Consider the following 19,216-nt stretch of genomic DNA (forward strand, 5'->3'; position numbering starts at 1 on the left):
CATCAGCTGACACTGATTACTTGTGTGTCATCAGCTGACACTGATCACGTGTAAGGCATCAGCTGACACTGATCACTTGTGGGTCATCAGTTGACACTGATCACTTGTGGGTCATCAGGTGACACTGATCACTTGTGTGTCGTCAACTGACACTGATCACGTGTAAGGCATCAGCTGACACTGATCACTTGTGGGTCATCAGCTGACTCTGATCACTTGTGGGTCATCAGCTGACACTGATCACTTGTGTGTCATCAGCTGACACTGATCACTTGTGTGTCATCAGCTGACACTGAACACTTGTGTGTCATCAGCTGACACTGATCACTTGTGGGTCATCAGCTGACACTGATCACTTGTGGGTCATCAGGTGACACTGATCACTTGTGGGTCATCAGCTGACACTGATCACTTGTGTTTCGTCAGCTGACACTGATCGCTTGTGGGTCATCAGCTGACACTGATCACTTGTGGGTCATCAGCTGACACTGATCGCTTGTGTGTCATCAGCTGACACTGATCACTTGTGGGTCATCAGCTGACACTGATCGCTTGTGGGTCATCAGCTGACACTAATCACTTGTGGGTCATCAGCTGACACTGATCGCTTGTGGGTCATCAGCTGACACTGATCACTTGTGTGTCATCAGCTGACACTGATCACTTGTGTGTCATCAGCTGACACTGATCACTTGTGGGTCATCAGCTGACACTGATCGCTTGTGTGTCATCAGCTGACACTGATCGCTTGTGCGTCATCAGCTGACACTGATCGCTTGTGTGTCATCAGCTGACACTGATCACTTGTGTGTCATCAGCTGACATTGATCACTTGTGTGTCATCAGCTGACACTGATCACTTGTGTGTCATCAGCTGACACTGATCACTTGTGTGTCATCAAAAGACACTGATCACTTGTGTGTCATCAGCTGACACTGATCACGTGTAAGGCATCAGCTGACACACTGAAAATTTTTATATATTTTCTTGTCTGTTTATAATAGTTTATGTAGCTACTATGCCTTTTTGTTTTCCAGTCATAACTCATATGTCGTAGCTGTTGCAACTGTTGCAAACACTAATCTTAGCCTTTTTCCAATCCTGTCCACTTTTATTAAGCTCAGACCCAACAATACCTCTGCATATTCAAATCTTGGCGTGAGGTACGTTGTGAAAAGTAATTTAGCATTTCCCTATCATATATCTGAAAGTTATTTTGAAGCTTACCAATGACGTACATGAATTTCTCTCCATTGAATTTAATTGACATTCAGGTGATAATCTTGCTTCTGTAATTGCTACTTGATCCATCTCTCTGTCCCAAGCTCTCAATATTTCGACACTGTATATATTCCTTATTTACACTGTATGCAACCCTTCTGTATTAAATCCCATCATTTATCACAAATTGTGCAAATATATCCAAGCCTTCTCATAAAGTTTAAAGTTATTTTTATTACACATTTACTGTAATATTTTTTTCCATTATCTACGTACATATTCATTCAGTTGTTTTATTAATATTGGCAAATCTCTTTTATATAAATTGTAAATTTTATTGGAGCAATCACGCCACTGGCGACTGACCTCCAAGAGACATTTTACTTTTTTATCAATGTTTACATTTTGCTTTCAGAAAATCTCTCAGTATTTTTTGTTTGTTTGTTTGTTTTGTGGTATAATTTCTGTAAATTTGGGTAGTACCCTTGCTAATTTGACTGTTTAACAGCAGATTTTTGCTTTGTGTTTTATTTACTTTCGTCTGGTGGTTTAAACATTCATCAGCGTCTTTTGAATCTGTATAATTAAAAAATATACAATTAACTACTGTTGGTGAAAAGTGTTGAAAATTACGAAGGAAATCAGAACTTGACTCGGGTCACATGTCACTGTGTTTGAATCTACGAAAGAAAGAACCTGACTGGTCATACGACTGTTAGTCCAACTCATTCTCACACTACACTTACCATTTATATATATATATATATATATATATATATATATATATATATATATATATATATATATATATATATATATATATATATATATATATATATATATATATATAATATTACAGAGCGCCACTTTCTGAATATTGGGAAAATTAAAATGTTTACCAGTAGTTATTTTAGGCTAGGCTAATTAATGTAACATGTATACAATAACGGAGTACATGACTAGCACCGGCGGCGTGTTGTTGAGACCACTACAAACAAGACATTTTTCTGAAGAGAACAGGTTGTCCGTTGCTAGATTGAACTACACATGGCAAAGATAGACCTAAACAAGTAGTTAAATATTGAAATTTGATTGTTCTTTGTGTATACCTTAATTCTGAAGTTTGCTACATGATACCTTTGTTTTAAAGCAACAAAAGCGGTTGCCATAACCAGACTCTCGCAACGTTTTACGCGACAAAGCAGCTTTAGGCTGGGCAACTCCCCCGGCAAATCCACGCAGGCATTTCCAATACGTTTATTTATTAAATTCATTGCAACACACCTTTGCTTCTTCATCTACCGCTTCTCTTTTTGAGTTATCATAAATACCTCATAACATCTTCTGATATTAGTAAATACACATCTGATGATTTCTCAGCCCCCACCTGAAGTGTTGTGTGTGCCTTCTTATTGGTTCTTCAGCCACACCTGAAGTGTTGTGTGTGCCTTATTGGTTCTTCAGCCACACCTGAAGTGTTGTGTGGGGGTTCTTATTGGTTCTTCAGCCACACCTGAAGTGTTGTGTATGATAAGGCAGCCCGGTGGGTTACCAATATCATAACATAGTAATGTATGTATACATTGCCATATCATAACATCGGCGAGACTGCGAGCCTGTGGGGACCGGCCATGAGCGCCTGTCTGCCCTGGCCGAAAGGTTCATTGTCTCTCGTAGGCTGATAAGGACAGTGGCTTGCGGCTGCTGTACGTTTTCTCTCTGCTGTGCTGAAGTCCACGCATCGCTGACATGAATGACATGACAACATGAATGACTGGCAGGCGCTAGTGCTCCCGGATCGCTTGTTTCAATGCCTGTCGAATGGCTATGATAGAGCTTAGCTTGAAGGATCGTGTAGCGCTCGGGGAGTCGTCACCTGCCGCCTGACCGACATGGAACATGCCAGCTCCCGTGCGCTCAACCTCCGGGTCCCTGGATCCCTCGATGAAATACACTGCACACCCGGGTTCACTAAGGATACCATCTAACTTCTAACAGATACAGGATAAAGAAATTTGCAACTGTCCAAATCTGTCTTCCTCGGCAAACTCCTCGACTTGCGAGTTACAGTTGTTGACATGCATCACCTCTCCTACGCTCCTCATTCTACCTATCAGCTCCTAAATTTCCCATTGTAATCCATATAATTATATATTGACTTGAAATAGCTTCATCTCTAAGCATAATGTTCTAAAACAGTGGCGGTTCTGGCATTGTTTTCCAACAGTGGCGATTCTGCCTTTGTTTCCAAAATAATTGTTATCTCAATGCAGGCAGCTCACAGTCCCGACTGAAATCCGCTTGCGACCCATATTGAGGTCACGCCCACACTAGTTTGAAGAATTGAGACACTTATGCAACACATGGGAATCTTTACTGAAGAAACGTTTCGCCACACAGTGGCTTCATCAGTCCAATACAAAGTAGAAATGGGTAAGGAGAGGAAAAGTTTGAGGTAATCAGTCCCTCAACCTGGAATCGATGTGTTCAGTCCATCACTCTTGTAGGAAATGCAGCATAGGGCCAGAGAGGTAGCTTATATACTGCAGTCAGATGAGGTGAAGCAGGAGGAGGCGGGATCACAGTGTTGCATAAGTGTCTCAATTCTTCAACTTGTCGGTTTTCTAAACCATTCATCACATGTCAGACACTGTAACATCATGGGATCTTGGTACAAAGACTTCAACGCTTGCCCAACCTTTGGACGACGACCTACTTACACTAGTGGCAGGTCCCACTATGATCCCGCCTCCTCCTGCTTCACCTCATCTGACTGCAGTATATAAGCTACCTCTCTGGCCTATGCTGCATTTCCTACAAGAGTGATGGACTGAACATATCGATTCCAGGTTGAGGGACTGATTACCTCAAACTTCTCCTCTCCTTACCCATTTCTACTCTGTATTGGACTGAAGAAGCCACTGTGTGGCGAAACGTTTCTTCAATAAAGATTCCCATGTGTTGCATAAGTGTTCAATTCTTCAACTTGTCGGTTTTCTAAACCATTCACCACACTAGTTTGTTAGGTTCACAGCCCATCAATTACACGTGAGTTATTAAGAGTTTACAATGAGCTCATCCTTCATGGGAGATGCCTTAACGCTGGTGAAGAATTCTTTGTTCAGGAAATTAGAGATGCCTTCCTTTTCCTAGGGTGAAACTCGATTGATTATAATTATCTAGGTGCTGTATGACGCCTACATGTTTAGTGCTTCCCCATAATAATGAAAACATAATAATAATAATAATAATAATAATAATAATAATAAGAAGAAGAAGAAGAAGAAGAAGAAGAAGAGGAAACTACAATGTCAGTGTAAATGCACTTAAGAAAAAGACCTCTCTGTATATACCCTGTTTACTTTTGGATTCAATAGTGCCCCCTCGATACACGTGCATGTTTCCCAACCTGGTCGTTTCTACCGCCATTCAGAGTAAATTGGTTTGCCCCCATCGTTGTGGGACTACGGTTTTGCGAAGCAGTTCAATTTGTCCAAACTGCTATTCAGTACCCGACATTTGTAACACTACCATAATAAACATAATATCAACGTATATTAAATATTTACAAACGTTCAACTACATGTTGAGTTAATATGTGCATCTGGATGGGCAATTATCGCAGTTGTGTCTTGCTTATTTATAAGAAAGTCTAATGTTATGAGCCAGTAAAATTTAGGTGATGTAACGTAGCAACATATGATGAAATCTGGACTATTATGATAATATATAAATGACCTGCCAGAGAAGAGACAGCCTTCAGGAAGACTAGGAGGTTGTAAGGCTTGTCAAAGAAGCAGTTACAAGAATTACGTGCAAATAAATTATATTCGTGCAATTTAGGAAAGGAGAGAGGGGGAGATCGTAGACTGAGTAGACTGGAAACAGAAACTACAAACATCGGCCAAAGAAAAACATCTAGGATTGAACATAACATTGGGCATATTGCTGGAGAAACACAATTCATAATTTTGACAGCCTGTGCAAGGAGAGTAAATCTCACAAATAGCCTTCAGGAACTCTGACAAATCCATTTATTACACACTCGTGTGGAGCTCCCATCCGATCAACCATGTTCATATGCTTGAAAATGTCCATATGTTAGCATCGAGACTAATCCCAGAGATGACAGGTGTGCACTATGAACTTTAATTTAATGGAATTGAAATTGATGATTCTGGAAGCGACGTGAGTACAACGTGCAAGATGCCCAGATAAATTGATACAGTGAACAGGGACCGACTACTAGAAATACCTGGCCTTAAAACAAGGGAACTTATATGGAAGATAGAAACACTGATGAGACAAGTTTTTTTTTTAACAAGTAGATGAGGCATTGATGGAAGCAAACTTAATATGATGAGGCCCAAGAGGTCAGAAATCAGTGATGCCGATCAGAGTAGTCTAGGAGGTGGGGCCAGGAGCAGAGTTTCGACCCCCGAAAATAAAACTCGTTTAGTACAACTCTACCTCCCACTGTGCAACACAACACACACACAGCAGTGCGACACAACACTCATTCTCTTCCTCTCCCACTCATCTCATCCCATTCTTTCCTCTAATACCTTTACAGTCCTCCCAGTCATGAATTTTATGCTTAATCATAAAATCTTCCCCACGGTCACCCAGAAGTACTCCATAACTCACCTACCAAAATTTAGATTAGATTTTGCCACCGAAGTGCCTAGTCTAATGTGCACCCCATATCCATCCTGTGGACCGATATGGATGGATACACAAAAGGCCTAGGAACTAGGCCCCAAAAGGGTTACAGGTGTACTTTTGGATTTATATATACGGTTTACTTATCTGTTACAAACAAATTTAGGAAATTTGTTTAGTAGATCTGGTATCTTATTTTTATTAATAAGATATCTTGACATGCCACATAGGCTACTATACTGTCTGTCTCTATATTCCTCAATAAGTGGACAATAAGCACATAGTGTTCAAGACAGTGACCATATGCCTGACCACATAATTTGCATTTAGTTTGATCATCTGCTAGACACCTACCAAGTACATCCCTTACCCTGATGTTTAACTCTTAGGAAAATCTTTCAGCTGTCCTGTTATACTCCCTCCATCTCTTCCATACTTCTCACTCTTTCACCTTGTATCCCTCACATTCACAAGACGCACACCTGTAAAGTATACGAGAATTAGTGTGCGGTAAACAAATGTGGATGTTGTCGCCAATAAATTTGGAAGATGGCAAGATAGAATAACAAAGAAGCCAGATATAGCCGTCAGGGAGACAGAACTTATCAGTGTAATAACAAATGTAGATTTCCCAATGGGATTTCTCTTGCTGAGAAATGAATATGAAAAATGAAAACTGGTACAAATGATCATATATCAGTGATGCTTCAAGGAACTGAAGAACTTAAGTATAAGCGAAATAAAATATTACAGTGCAAGGTTGAGAGCTTTTTGTATAAGTAGTATTATTATAACAGGAACATTAAAATTAGGAGACTAGAATAATTGATGGAGGTTCGGGTAATGTATGATGATAATACTGCAACAGTACACACCTTAGACACAATAACACGAAGAGTTTGCAGGACATAAGTGAAAAAGTTGATTGTGGAAAATTTCAACCACATTAGGAAAAGGGAAAATGAATAACAAAACTGATGGTAATAGCAATGAAAAACGTGATGAGTTAGAATATTAACGTGTGGTAATGAGCCTACGCCACTAGATCCGGGCTGTACATGGAGTCACATTAGGAAAACACATTCTGAAGAGACATTAAGAGTGAGCATTCATGCAGTAATACGCTCTCACTGCTTGGGTACTGGGGCAACAAACCAACAGGTGGACATAAGGACATATACCCTTTAAAAGGAAGGGATAGGGGGGAGGATTACATTGATGCTAGTGAAGGGCTCTTGATTCAACAAATTGGAACTACTCTCATCTTAGGGCAATCAGGCGTTGTCAGACCTTCGTAGCTTTATCGCTTCCTGATTGTTGAAGAATACGACACAAGCAACACCTGGGTATCCTTACTTTAGGCGACACTTGATGCATAAGCGAGCTTTATCAAGTGTGAGACCTCTCTCCTTCCACTGTCTGATACAGAGAAGTGTGAGACCTTTCTCCTTCCACTGTCTGATACAGAGAAGTGTGAGACCTCTCTCCTTCCACTGTCTGATACAGAGAAGTGTGAGACCTCTCTCCTTCCACTACCTGATACAGAGAAGTGTGAGACCTCTCTCCTTCCACTGTCTGATACAGAGAAGTGTGAGACCTCTCTCCTTCCACTACCTGATACAGAGAAGTGTGAGACCTCTCTCCTTCCACTACCTGATACAGAGAAGTGTGAGACCTCTCTCCTTCCACTGTCTGATACAGAGAAGTGTGAGACCTCTCTCCTTCCACTACCTGATACAGAGAAGTGTGAGACCTCTCTCCTTCCACTACCTGATACAGAGAAGTGTGAGACCTCTCTCCTTCCACTGTCTGATACAGAGAAGTGTGAGACCTCTCTCCTTCCACTACCTGATACAGAGAAGTGTGAGACCTCTCTCCTTCCACTACCTGATACAGAGAAGTGTGAGACCTCTCTCCTTCCACTACCTTGGTGTGTTTTATATGCAACTGATTTGGTCTCCTAATGAGGAGCTTAGTTTGGGTACTATTTTCTTTAGTACTATTCTATCAAATATTGCGTGCTTGTGCATACTCTTGTTCGCTCCAGTACTCATAGTTGACGCAGTATTAGGGAAGTCATAGATTGTATTCTTCACTGAATGACCCGCTCTGTGTCCGACTGCAGTGTATCCGTCCTCTACCACCTGATGTCTTTCGGCATTTTATATTTATGTTGCTTTCCTTACATTTGCTTTTCCGCTCTTTTGAAATCATCCTTTTTTTGTGCTTGACAAACGATAGCCATTTCTGTGGGCTATTGTTTTCATTGTATGCTTCTATTAAGTAGTGCGCCAATAAAGAAATACAAGTTCCCCGCAGTTTTACTTTAACATGTTGTGCAAGACTGGTATACAATACCGACAAGATGAAAGTTAAGACACTTGTGCAACATCTGGTTATCTTTATTGTAGACGTTTCGCCATCCAGTGTATATAGTTCTTCTGTTTTCTAATTATGTCCAAGAATCTGTATTGATAAAGCCACTGGATGGCGAAACGTCTATAATAAAGATAAGCAGATGTTGCACAAGTGTCTTAACTTTTACATAAAAGGTTTAAAAAGTAATACTTGGTATATCTGTAGAGTTTCTGGGTAGTGAGGTTGAGCATGATACGCAGCAGTAGTACATGTTTACAGTGCTGCTCCTTGTGATATAGGCCAGAACTGTGGTTGGTTGGCTGGTATCGTAAGCATAACACATGCCAACTATTTTCTGACGTCACTCACCTTCGCTTGTCTTCCCATACTCTGTGGAAAAAAAAATATGGCCGTTTCACTTTTTTTGTTTACAGCTCAGTCCTGGCCAATTATGAACTCATTGAATGAGAAAACGAAAGTGGTGATGGACTAGCGGGTATTACACATTTGTGATGCAGGTGCCGATGAGGATGTCTGTGTTAGTGCCTTCATCTGCCATACAGGAGAATTTAATACATTTCTATTTTTAGTAGACATGAGTGGTGGAGATATGTGGAATAAAGGTAAAGTTATTTGGTGGGTGAGAAGAGAACCTTGTGGTGCATGAAGACCACAGTACTAGTAGCGGTAGATGATGCTGTGACGTACGCATGTCAAATATGACGTTCAGGCGAGCCACAAGCTCGCCTCCAAGGGTGATTACTACTTATTGCAGTATTTCCTTTCAGGTTCCCACAGGATTACTAAAACACAAGCACAAGTTGAAGAGTGTGCTTGCGTTCTCCAGGGGGTCACCAGATCTACACAGGTTCCTGGTCTCGGCTGCAGCCCTCTGGCTTCCCAGTATGTTATGAGTCCCCGTCTTCATGACAGCATCTTCGGTTGTGGGCGTGAAGGCGCGTGGGCGTAAGTGGAAGGTTGTGTGAGGACAGAAAAGCGGCTATATGCAGGAACAACCTCTTACAATAGAGGCCCCGGCAAGAGGCTACGGGCGGTGGAGCGAGGGTGGACGGAATAAAGGCAGAGAGGGACGGGGGCGGTGATGATGGTGGTGTGCAATGGGTGAAGGGCGGCCATGGTGGGCAGGCCCGCGCCGTGTGCGTCGTGTACATGGCCTCCAGCTGCCACTGCACCCGCAGCAGGTGCTGGCATGGCTGGTGATGTTCGTCTTCACCTCCCTCATGTACGGCGCTGTCCTCCCCGCCCTTCACTCCCGCTTGGCTACGCCTCTAGCAGTCATTACAGGCGTGGTCTTCACCGCCCACGTGCTGGCACATGCAGTAGCTCTGGCACTTGACCCAGCGGATCCTCAACTCAGGGCCTGCAAAGATCGCCAACAAGTGCCCGAATTCGATCGTAACGTACATAGCCATGTGATTGAAAACGGTCGGTGTCATCTGTGTAACATAACTATATCTTCCAGTCGGACTAAACACTGTAGCGCGTGCAACAAGTGTGTAGACGTGTTTGATCATCACTGTAAATGGCTCAACCACTGCGTGGGTCGTCGCAACTACCCAGTGTTTTTGGCGTGTGTCATCACGGCCATCTTGGGCTGCCTCCTGGTCATGGCCACCTGTCTCGCAGAAATTGTTCTTTACTATTTCAAGAAAGAATACCTCTCGCCATGGGAGGCACCAAAGCAAGAACAGAAGTTTCAAGAAGATCCCAGTGATGAAGCTTCTTTAACATGCTCGGAAGGGGCGCCCTATTGCCATTTCTCCATCTTCGGTGCTCTAGTCTATGATGGCGCCTTCATCGGATTGTTGTCGACCGTGTTTTCTGTGGCTCTGGTAGCAGAAGTCCTACTGGTACATCTCGCTGCTTTCCATGCTTATATTATTTTTCTGGGATTCACCACCTATGAGTATATAAGAGGCCATCACCTGCGTGGCTCAAACTCTGCTCACTCCTTTGCTGCATATGGGCGTGAAGGCGGGACGGAGAGGGAGGGTGCCGTTTGTGGTTGGGCAGTAGTTCGTCGCCCACCAAATAACCAAATTACGCCTTCATCTACAACTGACACAGCTTTGCGTGCTACAGTATCTGTTGATTCTATAAACACTACCACCACAGCTGTCCGCTCTCCGCGCTCTTCCACCTCCTCCACTCCTGGGCTCTCCCCATCCACTCCATCAGAGGATGCTCGTTCACCAACTGTAGGAAAAAACCATCTTCAAAATCATTCCTCGCGCTACTTACAGCAAGGTGGACGTTTCAGTTCTGCTATGGTGTCGCCCACCAATACTGCTCCTAGAACACCACCTGCTCGGGCTTCTTCAGTGCCACAGTTACCGCAGATCCAGTTAGGTCGTTCTCGGGCACAGTTGCGAACTCTGAGTCGCGCTGTGTCTACCGCAGTAAGTGAATTTTCTGTAGAGGATGACGTGGAGGTTAGAGTGGTGTCACTGTCGCGGCCTCGTCCCTCTCGTCGCCGGCTACGGTCTAGCATAGCTCCACATCTTTCTCCTATTAAGGAATGTGACCAGATAGTCCCTAGTCCACCTACCATGCGTCCGGTTCGTGAGCGGGCGAGTTGTTCCTCCAGTCCAGCTGCCAGCCCTGTCCACACTCCAGCCCGTAGCCCTGGCCGCAGCCCCGCCCCTAACTCCGCCCGCAACCCCGGCCGCAGCCCGGCCCAAAGTCCTGGTTGCAGCCCTGGCCGCAGCCCTGGCCGAAGCCCTGGCCGCAGCCCTGGCCGAAGCCCTGGCCGCAGTCCCAGCCGCAGCCCTAGCCAAAACCCCGGCCGCAGCCCCGCCCAAAGTCCTGCCCGCAACCCTGGCCGTAGCCCCACCCAAAGCCCCGCCCACAGCCCCGCCCGCACCCCTGGCCGTAGTCCGGGCCGCAGTCCTCACACTCCTACGAAACTAAGTCCTCTGGTGGGTGGTGCAGACGTTACAAGGCGTGCCAATGGCCATAGTGTGGTGAGTCGTGTGAAGATGAATGGCAGTTATAGCGATGGTAGTAAATGTTACGGAAGGACGCCGCCAGTTAAAAATATTAATAGTAAATTGGTAGAAAGTGAGCAGAGTGGTGTGGAGGAGAGCCCTCAAGACCCTGACTGCAGCATGCTAAGGTCTGCCTCGTGTGGGTCTGGATCAGGTCGCTCACGTCACAACGGAGGCGTGGCGCACGTGGAACTACATATGTAATTCCTGACGCTGCCTAACACTGCCTACTGTAGCTCACATTGACCATGAGGGTAATCCACCTCTGCTACCGCCACCTCGCATGAACGCCCCTCTTAACTTGGTAATGAACCATTCGAGTCAAAATAATGGTTGAATTATCCAGTAAATAATATAAGATATAATTCTTGTGATAGCAATATATTGATGTTAAGCTGTGTAACACTGAACCAATAGCGTGCCAATATTTATTTCCTGATCGTTATTTTTTTTTTCAATGGCCCTCAGGTTAATTTTTCTTCTGGTCTCCGGATCTACCTTCCCTTGTGGTTCCTGGGCCAGGATTCTCTCCGGGTTTCCCAGGTTCGACAGTATTCTCTTGTGATCCAGAGTCTTCCTTCTTGGATTCAGTCACCCTTGCCCAGCCCATCGCATCGCTCTAGTCCAAAACTAAATATTGTTAGTCAAACAATTGCCGCTGAAAATATCAGACCAGCTCTAGTCATGGCCTTACACCCCAACCGACTCAAACTTTTAATGTTTTCTTACTAGCCTAGTCCTTGCTTTGCTTTCTTCATTCCCAAGAATATGCCCCTCACTAGTCCTGGGCCGGTCTCCCTGTTCTCTAAACTAATCCTGTACCAACATCCTAAGTGTTGGAGTTATGCTCGTACGTCTGTAAACACGTGTTCCACCACCTGAGAGTCAGTGGTGGGAATTCACTTTCCCAGACGTGGGACCACGCTGAGCTGTGGGTCCGCTTTCTGAAGTCCCAGAGATCCAGAGACCGTTTTATAGTCCTTTACCACTAATTTTAATCTTGGGCTAAGTGTTGTATGTGACTGTGAAGTTATCTTCCTCATTTTTTATGCCCAGTCAGTATCTGCTAGTACTCATATCACCAGAATTTGGCATCACGTCTTAGGGCTTTACAGTTACCCTCCACTTAGGATTTGTCTTTATTTCATCTCTCAAAAACTTCCAAGTTATCCCTTTCTACAGCCTCCCCTAGAAATACGAAGTACTTCACGTGTCAAAAATTCCTGCCACCAGAACCTTGTTAGCATGCAGTGTCGTAGATCCTGGCAAACCTACCAGTTTCTGGGATATACTTGGTTTGTTACATCCTAGAATCTGTCATACACTATTCCTAGAACTGTAGGAATCTTGCTTCCTAGGACATAGGTATGCAGTTTTTACCCAGAATTTAGGAGAAAAGCTGGGTATACTTCCTTGTTGAAGCTCACTTCATTAACTTGCTCATCTTCGTCATAATAGTAGATATAAATCAAGGTGTATATAGTCTTATATTTTGGCAAGAAGGATTGGTCTAGTGGTGTGGGTAATGCCTGGATATATATATATATATATATATATATATATATATATATATATATATATATATATATATATATATATATATATAAACAATCGCAGACAGGCGATCTTAACTATGCAAGACAAGCCACAGGGAGGTGGAAATCTTTAGCTCAAGTACTTTCGCACTTCTCAGTGCGTCATCAGGAGCTATGCAATGTTGCAGCTGAAGGAGTGAGGGGAAGTTTTTTTCAGAATAGCGCACAGAGTGGGCCTGACGCCTCCTCCTGGCTCTCTATTCTGAGGAAAAACTTCCACTCACTCCTTCAGTTGCAACATTGCATAGCTCCTGATGACGCACTGAGAAGTGCGAAAATACTTGAGTTAAAGATTTCCACCTTCCTGTGGCTTGTCTTGTGTGTATATATATATATATATATATATATATATATATATATATATATATATATATATATATATATATATATATATATATATATATATATATATGTTTGTGTGTGTGAATGATGGCTTGTAGCTCTACCAGTGTATGAGGCTGATTTGAATACATAGTATTCGTTAAAAAAATGAAATGCTATAATGTGAACACCTTCATCTTAATGATCAGTGCAACTAAAAGTAATAGGTTACAATAAAATTTCCATTCTCCGTGGGTTGCGTTTCTTTATGAGCGCGCACGCACGCACGCACACACACACACACACACACACACACACACACACACACACACACACACACACACACACACACACACACACACAGTAGTAGTGGAGGCAGGATCCATGCATAGCTTTAAGAAGAGGTACGATAAGGCTCTTGGAGCAAGGAGAGAGAATGGACCAGGTAGCGATCAACGAAGAGGGGCCAGGTGCTAAGACACGATTCCTGCAACCACAGATCGGTGAGTACACACACACACACACAAAAGCATATAATTATGATATTCAATATACTTCGGGTTATAGGTAAAGTAGATATGGATAGGCCGTTTACGAGGGATGGGATCCAGTAAAAACAGTAAAGAGTATTTGGAAGCTACACACCCGAGTGAGCCACAGAAATGTGACGAAATGTTTCTTCAGCTTAAGAGTGGTTAAGAAACTGAATAAATCGAGCAATAACATAGTTGAAATGTACTCTGTACAGTGGTTCAAAAATAGGCATGGTAAGACTGTTTCACATCAGTTGATTATGAGTTAAGAGGCGGAAACAAGAGTTGGAGCTCATTCTTCACAAATTCAAATAAGTAATTATGCACACGTACAAATGTACGCAGCTTAAAAAAAAACACAATAAAGTGGATTTAAGAGTTAAAAAAAATATGTTACTAAGAAACACTGAAGGGGATAGAAATGTTCTTGGAAGTAGAAAATTATTTGTTCATGAAGCAGATAAGATGATAGGTACTACATGGCGCTATGAACACTGATGCTGGTTTTTCTATTAGATTTTGTAGTTTCAGAAAATGTATATCATTGTGTAGCTCTGCCTTCTCTGTGATAAAACTGTGTTTTGACGCACCGATATTTTATTTCGGTTACATATTTTCATGGTATCAAATGACACCGCAATATTCAGATACTCATATAATGTTGAATGTTTAAAAAACTTCAATAACTTTTTCAGGAAAATTAACATTTTGTTTACATTTATGTACCTGAACGATATCACCTTTGTTATAATATAATGTTACTTCAGTTATAAACTTTTTTTTTTTTCAGGCAGATGGTGATGATGGTATTTAGTTATTAAAGTTGGTAGAGTTTGTGGTAAAGAGTTTGTTGGCAAAGTTTGTGAAGAAAAACGAACCTTTTGAATGCAAGTATTGCATACCTGCAAAAATGGATGATGATCGTGAAAGTTACTTGCAAGATAGAAACTGAATCATTCGTAGAGCATCAAACTATATTGCAAATGAAGAGAACTTAGTCCCAGGACAAATCAATCATGGCTTAGACCGCCGAAAAGGAGCAAGAATACGGCAACACAGACTACGAGTTGATATTAGTTTTTTTTTTTTTTTTTTTTTTTTTTTTTTTTTTTTTTTTTTTTTTTTTTTTTTTTTTTTAGGAAAAATCAGATCCCTTATATTCTCTACCAAAACAGTGTAGAAGCTTATCCACAATGAGAGAGATTTAGAAACTCCGAAGGGAGAAACAACCTTACAGCAAATTTTGATAAACGCCAAAAGTCGAGAGCATAGGATTAAGCATACATCATTTGTGAGGGGTCAAACTTTGGAAAAGATCATCAGCAAAAGAAAAATTTATTTAAACAACAGTTACCAGTTGATGAGACGCTTCAAAATTGTGTACTTCGTAAAAAAAGATGACAGGACGTTCGTAATTACATATAGAGACATAGTTGTGGACTTACCACACATGCCTCTTGCTACAAGGTGTAGTACACAAAATTGGAATTTGGGTGACCTCCATCGTTGAAGCCTCATAAGACGAAAATGGCCCTTACACAACTGTAGTGATATAAGTTTAGTGATTTCTTGAAATATGCTTGAAAAGTAATCATTCCACACAAATACATTTTCTTTATAATTATAACCAGCAAGCTAGAAACGTTTATATATAAAAAGAGGGATCCACATACCTTAAGACCATTATCAAAGCAACATTAGGGGAAGGCTTAAAGCATGTTAAAGAATATTCTGTACATTTTTAGGGGGAAAACAATGGCAAGTTGGTAATTGCATCAAACTGACCTCGTATTGGGCAGTATTGACAAAATGGAAGAAATGCTAATCGAAAAGAAACAAGTCACAGGGTCATTGGCAATGTAGTATAGTCGAAGGCTTTTGGGCCTCGTTTCCTATGTATACCTATCCCAGCAGTTGAGAAAAGAAAGAGAAGTATAACTTACTCGACAGAAAATGAGTTTCCAGTACGGACTGCTGGTGCTTGAGTAGGGATGCCACCTGTGGATATCACAGCTGAGTGTCAAGGACAGAAAAACAACGAGACAATATCATCCATAGTTACTCTTCTTTGAAACTGAGTCAGCCCATTTAGTGGATCACAAGCAATCGTGAGTACTGTATTTCAACAGTCCAGGAAGATCTGACAGACAGAGCCAAAAATTTCATGTGTGCATAAGAAACAGGTTCACTTAGAGTTTACTTGGAGACAGTTTCAGGGGTAAACGCTCCCCACCCGCAGCCCGGTCCCAGACCAGACCTCCTGGTGGATGGCCTTGTTAACTAGGCTGTTGGTTCTATCCACATGAAGTATAACATACACATCGCAACCTCACTGATCAGGAGCTGACTTAAGGGGTTATGATCTGTAACCGGGCAGTGGGGGCAATGACCCCCGGCATTACCGAAAGGTGAACGAAGGGTAAAGTAAGGCGCTTATCAAGTTCCATCTTGGAGACTCCTAGGAATCTGTTGGCAATCACTTTTATGGACGAAAGGAAGGTGTTGAAAAGTCTTGGTCTCCTTACACTTATTGAGATGTCACTTAGTGTAATCATTGCACCCTTATTTTTCAGTGGAGATATTTTGCACAGTTTGCCAAGCATTTAGCTTTTCTAGGGGTGATTTCGATGTGCAGATTTGAAACCAATTCCTCCGGAGTTTTTAAGATGTAAATTATGATGTATGTTTCTTCAAATCTTCCCAGTAATTTAGGTGCTGGGTTTAAGTTCATACTGGCAGTGAAGGCACCCTGTATATTCTCTAGCTCTGTAATTTTACTTTTCTTAAAAGGGGCTGTTAGTATACAGCAGTTTTCCAGCCTTGAGAGAGCAAGTGACTTGAGTATCGATAATGGCTTGTCTTCTCTTTTTTTGTGTGTGTGTAGGTTCTAGTTATCCATCCTGCCGTTATCCTTGCGCCTGTGTTAACACTAAAGTGATGCTTGAATGTGAGATCTTGACATTATCACTCCTAAGTTTCTCACATTAAACCTCTGAACTATTGAGTGATTCAAGTTTGTTGTGTACTCCATTCCAGTTTTTATTTCCTTTTGTTTTCATAGCAGAGTAACTGAAATTTGCCTTCATTGAGCAATGTATTGTCGTTAGTATCCTACTGGAAGACTTTAAATCAGCTTGAAGGTTTTCTATGTCCACACTGAGGAAAAGGCTCATACAAATTCTAGTATCTTTTGCAAAGAACGATACAGTAATATAATTTATTTCTCTGTCTATTTCTGATGTGAAATTGAGAAAGCTTTAGGGCAGTTACTATGCCTTGGGGGACTGAGCTTTTAGCTGTGGCAGCCTCTGATTTCACTTTCTTCACTATAAATTCTTGGGTTCTATTAATTAGAAAGTTAAATAGCCATCTGCCCACTTTTCAAGTTATTCTTGTTTTGCATTAATTTAGTGTACTATTTTACTATGGTCGCACTTTTTCAAGGCTCTTATAGTCTCTATACACTATATCTATATTCTCTTTGTTTTCCAGTACATCAAAAGCAAGTCATAATAATGGTGCAGCAGCTGCAAGAGGCAGGATCAACCTGACCTGAACCCATATTGTCCTGAGTTGTGCTCATTCAGAAAGTGTAATATTGTGGGACACGATGGCTACTGGTATATATATATATATATATATATATATATATATATATATATATATATATATATATATATATATGTGTGTGTGTGTGTGTGTGTGTGTGTGTGTGTGTGTGTGTGTGTGTGTGTGTGTGTGGTGCCGAATATGTAAAACTGGTCAATTAGCAAGAACTCATTTAAAATTAAGTCCTTTCTAAAATTTTCTCTTATACGTTTAAAGATATATTTTTTCATTAATGTTGATGTAAAAATTTATATTTTTGCACCAAAAGGAACTTAGAAAACTTACCTAACATTATAACAAGCGCAATTTATTTTAGCCTAACCCAACTAAATATATTTTAGATTTGTTTACAATAATTTAATACTAAACAAACACAGTGAAATATATTTTTTTCTTTAGGTTCAGAATGATTTTGGCGAAATTACTGCATACACAAATTTTCACTTGCCGTATATGGCAAGATGAGCGTTGCTATTTAGCCCAAGATCGCAAGTTCTGCCTATTCGGCACGACATACATTATATATATATATATATATATATATATATATATATATATATATATATATATATATATATACGTATTAAATATAGGAAGGTACCACCTCTAGAACTGTCATAGGGACCCTCATCCTCAGAGAAAAGAATAAACTTGCTTCATGGAAAACTCAAGGCTCTCCCTGAAGCTGTTTGAAAACTTTTTCCTACCACCCCTTATATTTAATATATATTCGAATATTTCTCTTTAGAAAAGTACATAGCACCTAAGGATGAAGCGTTCTTTAAAATTGGGTCAGTATTCAGTTTAACTGCTCCTCAGTGTTTGGTGATAATTATATAATTTGTAGTATAGAGTGTATAATATTTAGAGGAGATTACTGTATTTTGTCAAGATTGTTATAAAAATATTTTTTGAAGTTTTTAAATTGGGTTACCAATCTTATTCCAACGCATCCTAATGCAACCCAACTAAACCCAAGCAAACCTAACGTAACCCACCCTTCTCTGCTACGTACATATAATATTTCTCTTAGAAAAGTATTAATGGCTAATACTTTCTATAATAACAATTTTTACAAAAATAATTCTTCCTTTGGACTGCTTCTATGCTAAGAAACAGTTAAATGATAGAGTTCAACAGAAAAGTTTAACTCGATACTGACCGTAAATTTTAAAGAAATATTATGAATATCAAACATTTTATGAGTAACTGAAGATAGGAGTGTCATTTAATGCCAAGAAAATACGACAACATGGAAACACATAGTTGTAACACAAAGAAAGCAAAGAACTACACAGTGCTACGATCCAGTTCCTGGAACTACGGACAGGGAGGCTAATAGAAAATCAGTATGAACATTCTAAACTTCAAATGTATCGATAATCAAAATTTTGGGATGTGACTTAATTGCTGCATGTAAGTTATGTAAGTTTATGAAAGAATAGAAGTAAATAGTCAAGAAGGACTTGGTTTACAATCAGTTAAAGAACAAGACAAATTACACAAAATTTTGTGGAAATTTTATTTAAAAATATTCACATCTAGGCAGCCCTCTCTGAAGAGGACTACCTAGATGTTGGTGAAGGGCTCTTGATCCAATAAATTTGTGCTACCTTCTTCATTCATAGATCAAACCTGCTTACTTGCCATTTCCCAGGCGTTTATGATCCTTACGGTTTCACGCTCCCCATAATTATAACTAGATAAGTTTTGGTCGCTTTGCGATCCAATAAAAGTATCTTCATATTTCATTAACTCAGCAGTAACACTTTTAAATGATTAGTGTATCTGAATACTTATCATTCTTTTCGAGTATCATGAACGATCATTTTAGTATAACTTGAGACTAATTCAGGTTCAATCTATTCACGTAAATGTATTATAAGTTTTATATGAAATTAATCAATT

The 19,216-nt window shown here is 40.9% G+C and overlaps 1 protein-coding gene across 3 annotated transcripts in view; it reads left to right on the forward strand.

Annotated features, from left to right (window-relative positions):
- LOC128696636 (serine/arginine repetitive matrix protein 2) overlaps positions 1 to 12,819 on the forward strand; it is a 194,856-nt gene extending 182,037 nt beyond the window's left edge. For 2 of the 3 annotated variants that reach the window (XM_070080330.1, XM_053787951.2), the window contains exon 2: positions 9,031 to 11,617. In XM_070080330.1, coding sequence (XP_069936431.1) covers positions 9,361 to 11,454 — 2,094 coding nt within the window. In that variant the 5' untranslated portion in view covers positions 9,031 to 9,360 and the 3' untranslated portion in view covers positions 11,455 to 11,617. Of the gene's footprint in view, positions 1 to 9,030; positions 11,618 to 11,718 lie in introns of those variants that run through there. The other variant, XR_011391144.1, reaches the window with a different exon arrangement.
- Positions 12,820 to 19,216: the final 6,397 nt, after the last annotated feature.

The sequence above is a fragment of the Cherax quadricarinatus genome, unplaced genomic scaffold, assembly GCF_038502225.1.
Source record: "Cherax quadricarinatus isolate ZL_2023a unplaced genomic scaffold, ASM3850222v1 Contig327, whole genome shotgun sequence".
Classification (NCBI taxonomy): Eukaryota; Metazoa; Arthropoda; class Malacostraca; order Decapoda; family Parastacidae; genus Cherax; species Cherax quadricarinatus.